The 17,970-nt window shown below is 27.2% G+C and overlaps 1 protein-coding gene across 3 annotated transcripts; it reads left to right on the top strand.

Annotated features, from left to right (window-relative positions):
- The first annotated feature begins 1,196 nt into the window (after positions 1–1,196).
- Positions 1,197–16,603, top strand: LOC101234437 (delta(14)-sterol reductase LBR). 3 transcript variants are annotated; one of them, XM_065806220.1, is made up of 10 exons: positions 1,197–1,485; positions 2,316–3,104; positions 3,695–3,752; positions 3,996–4,178; positions 7,282–7,331; positions 7,598–7,717; positions 10,005–10,173; positions 10,539–10,619; positions 15,965–16,087; positions 16,167–16,603. In XM_065806220.1, exons 1-10 carry the CDS (start codon positions 1,300–1,302, stop codon positions 16,325–16,327), a joined length of 1,920 nt encoding a protein of 639 aa, XP_065662292.1. In that variant the 5' UTR covers positions 1,197–1,299; the 3' UTR covers positions 16,328–16,603. The 3 variants fall into 3 exon arrangements, with proteins under 3 accessions (XP_065662292.1, XP_065662291.1, XP_065662290.1); XM_065806219.1 differs by having other exon boundaries at positions 7,228–7,331; positions 15,986–16,087; XM_065806218.1 differs by having other exon boundaries at positions 1,198–1,485; positions 7,228–7,331.
- Positions 16,604–17,970: the final 1,367 nt, after the last annotated feature.

Raw genomic sequence — 17,970 nt, 5'->3', positions numbered from 1 at the left:
TTTTAATTCATATAAATGGCTTGAATAAAGTCTCAAAACTAACGAGCATTATGTTTGCAGATTATACAAACTTATTCCTTTCCAACTGATATCGCTGAACTTTTTAAAGTGAATCCATTTGATTTAATCCATTTGATTACAAAAAAATGATTTCTGCCATCAAATTTACCTCAAATTTTTATCGATTAGGAAATAAAAAGAGATTTTCTTACAAGATTTCTAAGTGTTTATCTTGACGAAAACACTACGAAAACACTAATATTGACTATAAATGCACAAAAATTACTAAAACACGAGGATCTTATATAAATCACAAACCTACCTAAAAGTCGTAATGAGGAGAATGAGGCCTTTTTGCACCTTTGGTCGACAAATTGGAACTTTTTTTTTAGATACAGTTGGCAAAATGGGACTATTTATTTCTTGTCGCCAAATGGGAGAGTTTGAAGAACTTTTTTTATTATCTCATTTTTATTTTTGTGAGTCAGTAAAACTCGTAAGGCAATTGCCCTCCCCCCCCTCCCATTCTCCAATTTCCACCTACTATATTATAAGTATGAATATTTGATATTTTATATTACATTTTATATATACTGATATATGGTTCATGATAAAAGTGTATTCATATATAGTTTACCTAAAAAAATATATAAATTTTCATAAAAAAAAAAAGAAAAGTGATTTAGTTCTTGAATAACCAAAGCAACTTTAAAGAAAGTTGTAGATTTTTAATTGCACGACTTGTAGGTTTTATCTTAAGTTTAGGCACAATATAATTTACACTTTTTAGCCATTGTTCACTTTAAAATCCAAAAATTATATCCTAATTTCTGACCCACGATACTCGAATTCCCCCTCCCCTACCTCTATGATTTCTTGGTAATTACTATTACAAACTTTTTTATTTGTTTACTTGGTGTACAATTACCCTAAAAACATTTTTTAAGATGTTTTCTTTCTTAAATGTATTTTGTCTTCAATATAGTAAAGAGCTAACGGTTGCTTTACAAGAATAGTCAATTTATATTAACGAAAAATAACAACTGAATTTTATATATGAGACATAGTTTAATAAGTTTGATGCGTTAGATTAATTTAAATGTTATAATTGTTTATTATTACTGTTTTGGTTTATTTCAAATTTCTATCGTGACCCCCAGTGTGGAAACGAATTAGTCGACCAATCAAAATTAAATGCGCGCAGATTCAACTGTCATTACCGAAGGAATTCATGAATGGAAATTTACAACTAAATACCACTGACATACTATTTATGTGTATTTGTTAAAACTCGTAGGTATGCCGACAGCCAAGCATAAAGATGGAGACATTGTATATGCCAAATGGCCTGGAAGTGATTTATATTACAAAGCTTTTGTAGAAAATTTTAATCCAATTGCAAACCATTATCGTGTGAAGTTTTTAACTGAAAAAGAAGGCGATGTTGATGAAAACGTATTTGATATTCCGTCCAAATACTGTCTAGTATGTGATATGTAGTTAATATTCTTTGTTCTTTATAATTGTCAAATTTATTGCTATATAAATTTTTTTATTTTTTTTAAATATATTTTTAAAAGGTTTTTGTTGTCTTTAAAACGTCCGAGTTTTTACTAAATTCTAGTAAGGGACGAATAACTATTACTACTGTGTTTACTTTATAGAAGATCTCCCAGTTGACGAGCAATATATGCAAGCTCTGTTTAAATAAATAAAATGTTTAAACAAGTAGTTATAATGCGAGTTTTATATATATATATATATATATATATATATATATATATATATATATATATATATATATATATATTGGTATTTATTGCTAGCCTTTAAATATTTATATTCACTAAAATACATAAGTAAGCATGTAAAATTAAATATCTATAAAGTTTACCCATAAAACACTAGTTAACCTAGAGTTATCAATATTGGTTAATCTATGCAGTATAATTTTTTCAAAATAACATATTGAAAGTTTGATTTTTGGAACTTTTTTTCTTAGAAATTAAATATAGATCTTATAATAATAGTAATGATGAGAAATATATTATGTTGAAAAATATGAATAAATTTTTTTTTTTACACCTATGTGTTCATATAGGAATATAAATTTAGAAAATTGTATACAATATGTAGTAAATTTTTACTGTTATTTACTATAATATTGTTTATTTTTCATTTTATATGATGGCTCTGTATAAATTCTTTATCATTTAAATAAATAGAACAAAAACTTCATTATTTAATTAATTTCTCAAAGTATTTTTGTTTTTTCTGTTTTTCCATTGTCTTACAGCTATTTTAATTTTTTATAGAATGAAAACTATCTTCAACCAAAATCACCATCACGAAGAAAGTCGTCAAGCCCAAGTCGACAACGAAAGAGGTCTAAGTCACCAAGTCGATCTCCTTCAAGAAGGTTAAACTCTTCTGATCAATCTCCTAAAAATATGCAAAAGACCTCTACACCAAGGTCTCGGTCACCAACTCGTTCTATTTTGCGTTCAAAGTTTATTGAATCTAGTACTATTGCAAATGTTCAAATAACAAAATTAAGCAATAAAAAAGGGATTTCTGATGAAACTGATCATTTTAATCTACTTGACTCAAAGGTTACTATTCCAGATATAAAGGCTGCTGATTCTTCTACTCAATTTGAAGATGCAGAAAGTTTTGGTGACACAGCTAAAAAAACGACATCTTTATTAAAGAAAAATAAACAAACAACCCAATTGAATGATGAAATGATAATTACCCGAAGAATAACAAGGTCTTCTAATCAGAAAACTGAAGAAGTTGATTCCCCTAAGCAAATCAAGTCAAATGAAGAATGTGTTCATTTAAAAACCATTTGTTATTCAGTTCAGTTCTTCAAAAATCTTCTATCATTAACTGGTTATGTAGCATTACTATTTCTGACATTGTTTGTACTTTTTATGTTGTTTTTAAATTGCAAAGGAAAAAAAAAGTGTGAACTTATACGCATGCCAACTCTAAGACCAGAGAAGTTTGTTCTAAATACATTTATAAATGTGAAGTCTCTTACATATGTGTTTGGATGGTTTTTTTTTCAAGCAATAATTTTATCAGCACCAATTGGAAAGGTAAACATAATATAGTTCATAGAATACAGTATCATTAGAAGTGTTTTTTTTTCTTAATTTATTTAAAAAATAAACTAAAATAAAATAAAGTTTAAATTTAAATTATTTTAATTAGTAATTATTATTTTTAGCTTTTCAACAGGTTATTTTATTAACTTGAACATTAATCTTAAGTATAATTATATTAATGTAAGTTTTACAACATGCAAAATACAAACTATAATTGGTATTGATATATTTTTATGAATAACTTATAAAATAGTTTAGTAAAAAACCTTTTTTTTATCTTTGGTTATATATAGTTTTTGTAATTTAAAAAGTGTGAAGCAAAATGTTTAGTAGCTTCTTATTCATAATTATAATGTCACCATGGTCATCATGGTCATGCATTCAAGGTACATATGAAAAAGGTGATATTACCAAATTTGTATTTTTAAATTACAAAAACTATATATAACCTGAGATAAAAAAAAGGTTTTTTACTTATCTATTTTATGAGTTATTCATAAAAAAATATATTGATACCTATGATATTTATCTATTACTACATTATTTTAAGGAGTTTTACAATATATATTTATTAATTTAAGCTTGCATTTGGACCTCCAGTAAATGAGGGAGTTAAAAGGATCACATACAGATTAAATGGTTAGTTAAAAAGCTATTTTCATTTTATATATATATATATATATATATATATATATATATATATATATATATATATATATATATATATATATTATTACTGTTTTAATAGTGTTGAGCATTTTTCTGATTATTACTAAGTTAAATTTGTTTGCTTAGTTACAACTGCATACTTAGTTACATCTGTTTACAAAATACTTTAATTAAATTGTTTAAATTATAGAAATTTATTTTTACTTTGTGCAGGTTTATGGGCGCTTTTCACATCTTTAAGTTTATTTGTTGGTCTATTTTTTTTAAATAAATGGCCCTTACAGCTAATCACTATTCACTATTTGTCGATGATCTCTGCTGCATTTTTATTTTCACTTGTTGTTGGATTTTTTGTCTTTTGTCATTCTTATTTTGAAGAAAAAAATCTACCATCAGGTAATATTTTTAAAAATATAAGTTACTTTGTTTTTTATTTTACTAAAAAATGGCTGTAAAATTACTTTATTTTTGCAAAAATATTATTATTTGTAAACAATTTATGATTGGTTACAAACTATTTGTAACCAATTTAAGATTACAAAAACAAAGGAAAGATTTACAGAATTCAAAGAGCATAAAGTTATGAAATTTATATAAAAACTTTTGTTTTATTATGGTAAAAACTGAAAAAAGTTAAATGTGCATTGTATACAATGGTATATATAATTATATATATATATATATATATATATATATATATATATATATATATATATATATATATATATATATATATATATATATATATATATATATATATGTATGTATATATATATTGTATTGTAATATTCATATTGCATATGAATATTACAATGCAATATATATTGGTAATAATATTAATATATATTGTAATATTTGCATTAAGTAGTTTAAGAATAACTCATGTTAGAGCATCTATCAATTAAAAGATTTTGCAAAAGTCAAACTTAACTTGTATATAATCTTGCTATAATTGGTGATTATTTTATCTTATATTTTATTTACATAGTTTTCATTATTTACATCAGCCAATATTGTTATTATTGGTTACTTTAATGCTTATCACACTGAATGGCTTGGCTCTATTACAGACTGACTCTGTTGATACTAAAGTGTTCTCCAGAATCCTCTTTGATACTCGCTAAACTATTTAACAAGTACTTTTTGTGACAGCTTGGGACTTGCAGTGGCTTGTGAATTTAACCCAAACTAAACCCAGTTATTTACTGCTAAAAATTATCATGATGAACGGCATCACTCTTACTGTGTCTTCTAGTTTACATCATTTTGGATTATCTTTTAGTATTAACCTCTCATCTCATTACATTAACATCTGCTAAGGTTGCCTCTCTTTATTGTGCACACTATTTCCTAACTCCCGATTCAGTAAAATACAACAGTATTGGAATATTTTCATATTTCATGATTGGGCTGGTTCTTCTAATAAGGTGTGTTAGATTTTCTTAGGTGTTGGAAGCTCAAGAAAGGGTGGGAAAACTCTTAAATTTTGAAAGTGTTGTTGGGTAAGATTAATAAAACAGTCATGTTAGATATATAATTGTACCATATGTTAATTTTGGGATGACATTTTTTTTAAACAAAGGGCTTAATTCAATGACATTTTTTTTTTAATTTGGGCACGATTCATTGTTAGTGTATTCAACAAAAGAGTGCTCAATGTTCTTAAAGAGCAGAGCAGTTATAAATTAGTAACGGGAAACTGTGAACTACTAAATTAAAAAGCAACATTTACTTACATATATTTTTTTCCCAATGTTAATTCACCTCCCCAAGATCCCGAATGCCTGTTAAGGAGGCTACTTCAATTGTGGTAACAACCCTCTCCCAACTATAACTCTGAAACATAAACTTTTACAAACAAGGCCGCTACATGGAGAAACAAGTTGTTAAACAACAATTAATCCAGGTATTAAAAGTAAAAAAAATGATTAAGATAATATATCCTAAATTTTTATTGAAATAAAAATCCATCTAGAAAAAATACAATAGATATATAAATAATATAAAAACTTAAGAAACTTTTGCAAACATTTTTAAAAAAAATTTTTAAACTGTTACTATGGTGCAGAAATGTGTGTTAATTTTAAAATCAACCAATAAAAATACTGCTAATTTTTCTATTATCGGTTATTATAAAATTTTTCATAAGTTGGATAAAATTAGTGTATCCAATACCGGTATTACCAATACTGGAATACCAATATTATTGGGCTTTTTTAAGTATCTACATTTTAAAATAAATGTATTGGGCTTGTGCACTATTGCTTTCTCCATGAAAAACACAAAATGGAAAATTCAAAACTTCTAGCCACGATAAACAACGCTCGTTCAGATTGTAATGAGAATATAAAATCATGCTTGCTCAAAAGTTTTATATTTGAGCCAGAAATATTTGATGTTATTTCTTATCTAAAATATAATAAGTATGAGTTGTAGAGAATATTTCAATTGAAATACTCACAAGCAATTTATTTTCATTAAAATAACTACATGAAATTGACAAATTTTTAACTTCCGTGCGTGACTTCCATGTGTGACCGCCCTTGAACTGAATTTAAACGATTACTGTAACTTTAATAATTTGATAGTAGTGCAATCCTGTAACTTTCTGGAAATTTCTACTAATAATTAAAAAAAAGTATACTGCTAGAACTTATAATTTACGAGGAATTAAAATTTATTTGCCTAGTAATTAAAATTTGCGTTTTTCTGTTCCGTGCATGATTCCGCTTCAAACTTAATTTATTCTAATGAATACCATTTTTTGTAAACAAAACATTTATATAGATTAGAATTAAATAAGAGTAAATTGGAGAATGCTAATTTTATTCTTATGAAAGTATCAGACAAAACATATACAAGTTTTCGTGCGTGATTTTTAAAAATAATGCCCAGCACTGATTTAAAATATAGCATTACGTCCCCCTCTAATGTAGAAAACATGTTTAAGAGAAAATAACTCAATACCGGTATTACCGGTATTGAAAAATGATCTCAGTATTGGATGCAATAGATATAATGTTAGATAAATCTTGGTATCAAAATTAGCAAATATCCATATCAGCATATGGTCCAGGTACTAACAGAGGTCAAGCACATTTTTATATAGAACTTATAAAAAGCAATAAATAAAGGAAAATTTTATGATAAACAGTTTACAAAATGATGGCATAAATTTTCAGAAGAAATCATTTTTGAAAAAACTGTAAAAAATCTTTAAGATTGAACTTAGTAAATTATGTACATGGCTTGAAGAAGCTGTAATTGGCATGGGATCTTTATAGGTTCACCATGGCATTGAATCTATGTCATCTAATTGAATCTATGATATCTAATGTATAATATTTATAAATACTACAAATGCTACTTTCTAAATCAAGTTTTATATAAAGTATTTTTTAAATGTATTTATTACTTTAGTTTTATGTATCTTTTTTTTCTTTAGGTGGTATTATCAAGGATTTTATGTGTGGTAAAGTTGTTTCGCCATTATTTTTAGGCCAAATTGATCTAAGGGCCTTTATGTTAAAGGCTGGCTTGATTAGCTGGGTAACATTTTAAAATGTTTTGTTTAAGTCTAACAAAGTATTTGACTTTAAATATATCCTAAAATTAGTTATTAATTGACAAATAGTTGCTAATTATTTTTTCAGTAGCCATAGTAAGAATACAAAAATAGATATTATATTCTAACATGGTGGACTGTTCAAAATAGTAATGAAAATGAGTGTTTTAAGTGTAGTAACTTTTTTGTATTACCAATATAATATGTAGGATTTCATTGATTTTCTTTTATTATGCAAATCTTGATTAAGGCAATCATTGACGTGTGGTATTTTGCAAAACAATGGGAACAAGGAAGATTTTCTAATACCTCTTTACTAATGGTTTTGTCAATGCAACTTATATACATTCTTGATGCGATGGTGTTTGAGGTATTAGTAGTTTTTTGCATTTATTTTTACTTTTTATTTTTATTTATTTTAAATTCCTTGCTATAAGATAAACAATTTGCAAAGTTACTCATAAGTTGCTGAAACAAATATGTAACCATAATATGATTATGGCATAAGATGTAATTGATGATAGTTTATGAGCATTGCCAGTAAACATATAAACTTAAACAAGAAAGTCAAAATTTTATAAAATTTTATATCTATATTGTGTAAATTTAATTGTGCAATTTTTATATTTTAATTTATATTAAGTTTTCTATTCAGATAAATGAATGGCAACCCTCACTCTGTATTCTCTTCTTTATGTCTTCTTGGATTGTTATTCAATACTGATCTTATAAAGAAACCATCTATAAATCTCTTATTTGTCCCTGTATGGAATACTGCTGTCATATTTGGGCTTGTTCTTAATTATGCTCTTTTTCTCTAGGCAAGGTTCAAAAATGGATTGTAACCATACCACCTGCTTTATCTGCCAAGGTTGAGCCTCTTTCCCATCGTCATATGGTTGTAGCTTTTTCTCTTTTCTACTAATATTATTATGGTCACTGCTTAAAGGAGCTATTATCTTTAGTTCAACCAAAACTCTTTCTTGCTTGACTTGCCATTCAGCAGTCACATTATTTTGCTATATCTGTTCTTAGGCCCTAAAGACTTTAATTCAGCTAGTTTTTTCCCTTTAATGCTTTGGAACTCTTTCACATCTTCATGTTTTTCTGACTCATACTTCCTGCAAGTTTTCTGTCAACTGTTATCTTGCTTTTTAACTCTATTCTTTGTCTTCTTGTAACTTCCAAGTTAATAGTGGTTGTTTGCATCTTTGTTGTAAGTGAATTAGATTAAAAAAAAAAAGAAATTTAAATAGAAATTTGATACCCTGTAGATTTAAAAAAATTTCTACACTTTGAAATTTAAAATTAAAAAAGAAACATTAAGAAAAAAAATTATAATCAAAAAATCTTGTTAAATTCCCTTTTTTCGTTTTTAGTTAAAAAATGTTGTTTCTATCATTTCTGTTCACTAAAATTTATAATAATAATATTATAAATAAATTCATATTTTTGAAATTTTTATAGAATTTTGCTTCTTTTAAGACCCAACATGACATACTGTTGAGAAACTTTTTTGATAATGTTAGGGACCCATATAATGCTCAAAGGTCCTTAGCAACCCCTAGAAATATATTTTATTTAAAAATATTTTAAATTCAGTATTATTTTGTTTATAGAACACATTTAAGGGTTGGAAAAAATCTGTTTTTTAAAAAGTTGTTTTTAAAAACACTTTACTAGATATTATAGTAGAATATATGCTATAGGCAGTGATGAACTCAGAATTTATTTGGGGATACTGTTTTTCATGGATAGTTTTAAGGAAGGGAGGAGTCTTGCATATAAACATTGAAAACATTTTTTATTGAAAGAATGTTTTAACAGTATACAATTAAGTAATCAATACTATGTTAATGTTACGAACACTATAATCTGGATAAAATTGAAGTAAATAACAAATATAAAAGATAAAAATATCACATTATTTGTTATTAAGCTATGATAAATATTTTAAATTATGATATAGTTACATTACTTATACATAGAGGTAATGTGATTTAATTTGAATATAGTAAGATTTTTTTCCTTTTATTATTTTTGTTGTCAATATTTATAAAAAATGCTTCCTAAATAAAAATGAATAATTTTTCTGTTTAATCAATCCTTACTTTTAAAAGAACAACAGAAAAATTGTTGTTTCCTCTGTGCTTTAATTTACTTGGCAGTATAGATTTTTCTTACTGCGCCCTACCTCATGCACCTTTTTTTAGTGTATCTTCTTAAGTATTTGTTGAGAAGTTTCTTTTATAAATGGGCTTGTTCTTGCAGATAAACTTGATCCTTTGTGTCATTGTTCTAAAGTTGATTTCTTTTGTAACTTCTTTTTCTATTAAATTGAAATGGTTAACTTTAAGTTATAACTTAATATTCTTAAGTTATAAAAGTAGTTGTTTATAAAATGTTTATACCTATTTATATTGTTTCCTCATTTTATATAATACTTCTAAACAGATTTCTATTTCTACATCATGGTGGGTGTAAATATGGAAATCTGATTATTTTTTTTCCCCCACTTTATACCCATCAAAAATACTACACGTAAAAACAAGTTTAATGTGGTACTACCAGCAAGGAGAATTGATTGGGAAGGGAGTGCCCAAGTATTACTCATTGACATTTTAGATTTTGATTACCTCTAAAAACATTTATTTTAGGAATCACTATATTACAGTGCAACTTTATCTCAAGAAAAATGTGGTTTATTGGAATCTACATTGTTTCTAGTCATTGTACCTTTTCTAAATTCAAGTCAATTGCGGTATCTGTCATTATTCCCAGTTTCATTGGCATGGTATTGCTATTTGCCAATAATAGTTATATTTGGTAAGCCATTTATTAATTTAATATTATTTAATAAATTGTACTTATTAGGTTTACATTCATTTACCATTTTTGTTAGATAAGTCAAAAGTTCATTTTCTTATTTAAACATGACATGAAAATTCATCCAAACCACATAAGTGTGGAACCACAAACATAATAAAAGTTATATTGTGTTATGCACTGATGTTGATTTACAAGTAAATGCTTTTCACTGCTAATTTCTTGTATTATGATAAATTAAAACTATATTGAAATCAGAAATTGTGTAATACCAAAATGAGTACGAGATATCGGTATCATATTTTGCTGATTTTTTTCATAATTTTTTTTCTAGACTTTAACTTATTTAGTTTGTTTGTTTATAGCTGTTGGTTATTACATCTTTCGAATATCTACACTACAAAAGTTCCACTTTCGCAGAGATCCGCAATATGCAGCAATTTCAGGTAAATTTTAAATAGATATTTGAAAACAAAGAAAAAGAAAAAGTAATTTGAGATTTCTTTCAGTTTTCTTTTTTAATTAAGATATTAGAAACATAAAAACACTTTTATTTTACAATTAAATAAAAGTGTTTTTATAAAAGCTATTTATACCTAATTTATGTAGCAAGCTTGAATTTCTTTTACAATCGGTTATAAAAAATTATATCCGCTCTTAAATGTAGACTAGTAGAAAGCTAAACAAATTTTCCATATGTAAAAAATGTTAAGATCTGTATTAGGTATTAGTATCAAACACCTTGGCTTGTGTTTCTTCAGTTCACGTAGGCTTTCAATCTTTACATAGCAGTGAAGATACACTTAGAAGCTTTTCCTTAATGTAATTTGGTGTTCTTAAAACTAGAATAGCAGCATAATGTTTTAGTACACATAACACATTGTTTTTCATAATCAATAATTTCAAGAGCAGTAAACTGATGTTTCAGCTCTTGAAATTATTTATTACTTGCTCAGATAATACATTTAGTACATAGATGGACCCTCAGTTCATGAATGTACTAAAGATCCTTCAGCTCCTTATTTTAGTATGATATCTGCAGTGTGCATTAGGGTTATGACATTTTTTGAATCTGTTGTGGCCATACTTTTATAACTCGAGAAATGTTGAGTAATTAATAAAAAACTGGTTTAATGGTAGTCTAGTTGCAAAAATATCCCCCCCCCCCTCCCTTGATAATAATGTGATTTTTTATAAATTACATGAGGACGCATGAAGCTTATTTCCAACCCATTTATGAACAGCCACAAAAATAAATAAAACTAATTGTAAATTATATTTAGTATTTATAAACTACATATCATTGAAGTGGATCAAAAAAAGTAATTATTTTCAGCAAGTTAGTTTTAACACTTCACAAATCATTCTTTCCAATATATTTCACATTTGCATATTCCCATTTTTTTGAATTTTGAAGGAGATCTTCCATCAATTTAACGCCTTGTTCAGCAATGATGTTTGTTCTTGGAATATGAGCAACACTATCTTCTTTGCTCCAGTGTTTCATAAAGCACTTTAAAGCATCTGTACACTTAATTTCAGTCAATGTAGTCATATGATTTATCAATGTAGTCATATGATTTAAAGCAGCTGTTCACTTAATTTCAGTAAATATACTCATATGATTTATCATCAAATAATTGTTTGCTGAACCAAAGTTTTTTCTATTGATTTGCAATAAAAGTTACTGCACTTTCAAGTTCACACCTCCATGTTGGTATAAGAAAATAGGCAAGAAGAACATATGATGCTCTAGAGTTCCATCTAGCACTATGCAGTGGAGGAAGCTTGTGCCACTTAATTTTTGGTAATTTTTTACAATTCTTGAAGTAACTAAAAGCTTTACATAACTTATAAAGGAAATCCCAAGATTTTGTAATGATTAGGCTCAGCTTCATATGTATAATTTTTTTGAAGATTTTCATAACTTTCCGTTAAGTCCTTCACAAATTTATGATCAAAACCAGGACTTGTTGATTTACAATTTACAAAATGATCCAAAACGTGTTTTAAAAGGAGATCCAGTATATGATGCTGACATCCTTAATATTGTGGTTTAGTAAAGCTGGTTTCCATTTCATTTTGTATTTTTACTATACCATTTAATCTTCCTGTGTTTACTGCTGTTGTGTCACATATAATCATTGAAATACATTTCCATGCATCAAAATCATTTAGCAATTTTTTAAAAGCTTCAAAAATATCATTGGATTTTCCACTTTTACATTTAACAATTCCTAAGTTAATTTTCCTTTTCTCATTTTGAAGTATCACAACTTGGTTTTCAGTCTTGTTTATTATCTTTCCATCAAAATGTAGGCAGAATTGTTCTTCTTGTACCATTTTAGCAACAATTTTCTTCATGCTTTCCCCTTGCCTTATAGTTGATCTCCATATTCCTGTCTGACTTGGAGTTTCTATTTCAATACCTTTTTCAAATAACTTTTTACAGATTCTAGCAGATTTATTTGTACTTAAAGATTCAGTTATCACAAGATTATATGCTAACTTTGTTCTATTATATACTCTCTTTCTTGATTTTTTTAATTCCACTGGTTCATAATTGTCTTGTGAATCTAAATCTGAACCACTTTCTTCTGATGCAGTTGAACTGCTAACCGGACAATTATTTGCTTTGCTTGTAGAAGTTGTATCTTTTGCATTACAAACTCTGATTTTTGAAGCATGTAATGACACGTGCGTGTTATTACTGTGACCAACTTCTCCTGAACTTAATAATTGTATGTTATAAAATTTTTTATCTTCCAGACTAAGCCGTATGCCCTTAATATTGATGATATCAAAAAGATCTCCAAAAACAGAGCATTCTTCATTTTTGCCAGGCTTTTTAAGATACTTGTCATGTTTTTCTATAACCTTTTCAATTTTTCTTCCAACTAATTTTTTAGAAATACTTGGAAAGTTGAGTTTTTTTTTCGAAATAAGTAAATTACTTATTTCGATTGCTATCGAAATAAGTAATTTACTTATTTCGATAGCAATTAACTTATTACTCTTTCTTTTCTGCTTTTTCAATTGATGCCAGGTAGTTGTAACGTCCAATAATATAGTTTTTTTTAGCATTCTATTAAATGAATCTAATGGTTTTTCAATAAAGGGTAGAACACTTCTTGATGTTATACATTTTTCAAACGAAACTAAATTTTTTGTCCATACTCTTGAATATTTGTCAACAACAGTTTTGCTATATTTATTTGACATATTAGAAAAATCTAAAATGCATGGATAATATATGTTAATAATGTTCTATGTTTTAATATTATTTTGATAAAAATACTTTTCTTTAAAAATTTACTGTATAAATATAAAATTAATTAAAAAAGACATTGAAATGAGTAAAGACAAAAGAAATGAGTAAAACATAAAACGCATTTGTATTAACTATTTTCTGTATTTGTGTAATTTTTCAGTTCAGACCAACATATTACACAAGCACATAAAATAGTTTTTACTTAGGTGTGTTTTATGCTTTATAGCGAATTTAAAAATCAAATACTTTCATAATAGTCATAAAGACAACAATATTTTTATGGCATAACTTAATTGTGGGTGGCAATGTGGGGGACATTTTTTAACTATATTCAATATTACTATGAAATTTTAATATTAACTATAAATTTCTCAGGTTTTAAAACTATGGCCAATTAAAACAAGTTTCAAGATGTACAGCTCATTGTGCATTAATCTTGCACAATAATGCGCTCAGGTTTTTTGAAGTTAAACATCTTAATAGTTGACTAGTCACCTCTAAGATAATAAACTGTCACCTCCAATGTAATTCATGCTTTTTATTTTGGGCACCTTGTTTTTCTTGTTCTACTCTACGGTTATGGTGAAATGATGATCGCGAAATTGGAAAACGATACTTTTACCAAACAATTAGGCCTCTTACGCTGATACCGAACAATTAGGCCTCTTACGCTGAGGCCTAATTGTTCAGAGACATCAGTTAATGATTTAACGTTGTAAGATCAATTTGAATAGCAACATTCGACAATCTGGTTTTCCATTTTGGCTGGAAGAGAGTGATAAATTTGACTTCTGAGCTACTTACATCCACACTTTTCTCGAGGATTTCTTATATTTCTTTATCACTTAGAGCTGTTTTCTACTTTTAGCTGTCCTGTGGGCGTTGGCTCTGTTTTCAAGGCGTTCATTGTGATCAGACTTGTTCTTCTCTCGTTGTGCAAGATTTATGTTGCAACTGATCATCAAACCAACCTAATTGGAGATAAACAATACTATTCTAATGTAAAATGTAAGCAATTACCTTAAATGCAATACTTCAACGTAGTTGAAATAGTGCATAAAATTATCAGTGAATACTTCTCTTGGTTCAGTAAAAATTCCCAGTCCTTCTTCCATGTCCATGAGATACACATAATATTTGATGTGTATGTCACAGGTGTTTAATATGTGTAGTTTAATATCACAGGTAAATCACAATTAATATCACAGGTAATCAGTGATGTCACAAGTAATATCCAACAAGTAAACACAAGTAATATCCAACAATTTATATATCCAACACAAATAATATTCAACAAGTAAACACAAGTAATATCCAACAAGTAAACAGTGATATCACAAGTAATATCACAGGTGTTTAATATGTGTAGTTTAATATCACAGGTATTTAATATGTGTATGTCACTTCCATGTTGAGATACACATAATGTTTAATATGTGTATGTCACACATAATAATTAATAGGTGTATGGCTGATATGTCACAGAGTTGATTCATTGATTCCAAAATCTGGTCTTGTTTCTTCTCAGGGCACTTCTTTTCTTATGAGCAAAGCAGTTTTAAGGGGAAGTTTTACACTGACACAAACTTTTCTCTAGTCCAAATCCAATAAAGTAATCTTGATGATGATTTCGTGTGGATCTTGCTTTTCCACCAACCAGTTTTTCTCTTTTATTAGAGGTTCACTAGGTTTCAGTAGTTTACAAGAATGTAAATCCATTTTTATGGTGACCACAGAAAAACACTAAAGAAACAACACGAAAAGAAATATCCCTTAAACTAAATGGCCAGATTAGACGCAACCATCGTTAAAGAATAATTAATTGGTTGAAATAAGATAATCAAACTTTTTTATATAGGCACATATGTTTCTATTATATAAAGTTTTTTATGAATACATTTTTATATTGTTCCAAATTTAAGCCTTTACAGTAAATAACAGTTAGTGATACTGTCTAGTGAAATCTGGCACAAGTTACATTACTGACGTTGCCAAATTACAAAACCACTTGACAAATTTGATATTTAATTAAAATTAATTTTTGTTAAGTCGAATTTGTTATACAATATAAAGAAGATAGTAAATAATACTGTGTAAAAAGTTGAAGTCGTTACAGAATATATTTGTTAACATTTTAAGCAAAAATACCTAAAAAAGACGGTAAAAAAGGATTTTTTCAACTTTTTCTATATGGGACCCTAAAATTTTTGTATTTAAAAAAAGTACTCGGTACATATCATTTTTTTCTTAGTCTAAACCTCAATTTAAAAATTGGCCTGATAGTTCTAAAATTTTGCGGGAGTGGGACACTCTAGGGATGGCATCCCATCCCATGTTAAGCACTAAAATTATAAAGGGATGTTTTTTAAATTTGTAAAGAGATTATATACAGGCAAAGGGATAATTTGTATACATTTATATGTATGTATGTATTTAAGTATGTATTTTTGCAATATTATAATGGTTTACTTAAAATATATCTTCAAAACTTTTTTTTAAACGTTCAAAAATTTTTTTAAGGACTTGATTACATATCTACAGGAACTGGAAAAGATTTGCTCGCTGATGGATGGTGGGATTGTTTGCGTCATCCAAATTACTTTGGAGATTTTCTTGTTTGTATTGCTTTCTCAGCCCCGTGTGGTTCGTTTTTTAATCTTTCTTATCAGTTCTTGACAAAAAAAATATCTTAATAAACGAATGTTTTTAATATTATATTTAGGTTTCAAGCATTTTCTACCTTGGGTGTGGCCTACCAGTTTGATCTTTATCTTCATTTACTCTGCAATAAAGGAAGAAAAAAAATGCTTGGTAAAACACGGGTTGGCATGGAAACAGTACTGTGAACGTGTTAAATACAGAATTTTTCCATACATCTGGTGAAAAATTGATTTATAGGTGGAATTTATTGATTGTCTTTGTTATGAAAATATTTTATTTGGTAACAAAATTTGGTTATAGCTTTTACTATCTTATACAGAGGTTTTAAAATAAATTATGAATAGAAAAATATAGCATATTTATTTGTTTTTAACTTTTTAAACAGTTAATGGGATTTATTGATTTTTTGTTGTTATTTAATATCCCACTAAGTATTTAATTCTATTTAGAATTAGAGTGTACATTTTTATTGTTAGAAATAAATATATTTATGTTTTACTTCTTGTTTTTTTATGTTAATATAATTTCCGTGTTTTAAACTGCACCTTTTTGCGTTTAAGTTGGCCATCTTTTTCATCTTAATTTGTCAATTTTAATTTTAATTTTGCACACAAAGTTGTTGCAAAACAAATTTGCCAAATTAAAATAAAAATTGATTGATTGATTTAAATTTTTTAGAGCAGTTATACATGTTCTAAAGGACACGCAGCTCCAAAAAATAAATAAGACATTGACAGCGTACCCCACAACAATAAAATAAATATACTATAAAGATTACAAAATTAAGAAATTAAGTACAACTATAATTACAAAATTACATATAGATTACAAAATTAAGAAAATAAGCACAACAGTTACACGAGATGCAGTTAGCTGGAACATTATTTTTAAAAATTGATGGAGTAAATTTTTGTTTTTAAGCTCTTAGTATTATTGGCATTTGCAACTTAAAACTTTTTTCTCTCTCAGTTAATATTTGGAATAACTTAAAGTTATTCCAAATATTAACTGAGAGAGAAAAAATATTTGCGAACACTAAACTGACACTTTAATTTGCGTAACTTAAGTTATGAAATTCGATACATGAAGTCAAAGTTGTTCAGAATTTAGTAACATGAAACTAAGTCTTGCTATAAACGACGATTTTAGAATAGTTCCAAAAGTGTATTGAAAGTCTGTTAAAATATAAAAATTTACTTATGTTGGATCCAGTGTCAGTGAATCTGCAAGCGTTAAGGCACAATAGTCAACTTTTTAATTTGCTTTCCAGACAATCTGAATCATTTACCTTCTCTATTCAACTTATGCCTTGTTTCTGATCCAAGTCAGTGCTCAATTTCTCCACATTCACCCTTAGTTCTTATCACCGTTTGATCACTCTAAAGCTATTATCTCATTCTTCTTCATCATCAGAATCTACTTATCATTGTACTTCTTATAACTACCTTAAAGCTGACTGGGACTCTTTCCGTGATTTTCTTCGTGATGCCCCTTGGGTAGAAATATTTCGTCTTCCTGCTGACAAATGTGCTTCTTACGTAACTTAATCTTAATGTGCTTAAATAATCCTGCCAAATGTGCTTAATTAATGTGCTTAAATAATCCTGCCAATAAAACTTAAACAATCCTGCCAACTTGAAAAATAAATTAAAACACCTCATACTTAATATCAACAATTATATTGACATGTATTAAACTTAGCAACAAAATTTATACTAAAATATTTATGTGTATCACTGACTGTATACTGTTTAACCACTTCTGATTATATATAAATATAAAATAGACTTTATTTAACCACTTAAAGAGGTACTCGATGATAAGTCTTCTCAGACTTCTACGAGTTTTCCTTTACAACAACATGT

The sequence above is a fragment of the Hydra vulgaris genome, chromosome 09 (genome assembly GCF_038396675.1).
Source record: "Hydra vulgaris chromosome 09, alternate assembly HydraT2T_AEP".
Lineage (NCBI taxonomy): Eukaryota > Metazoa > Cnidaria > Hydrozoa > Anthoathecata > Hydridae > Hydra > Hydra vulgaris.
The sequence above is the reverse complement of the archived record's forward strand: the minus strand, read 5'-3'. Positions and strand labels throughout refer to the sequence as shown.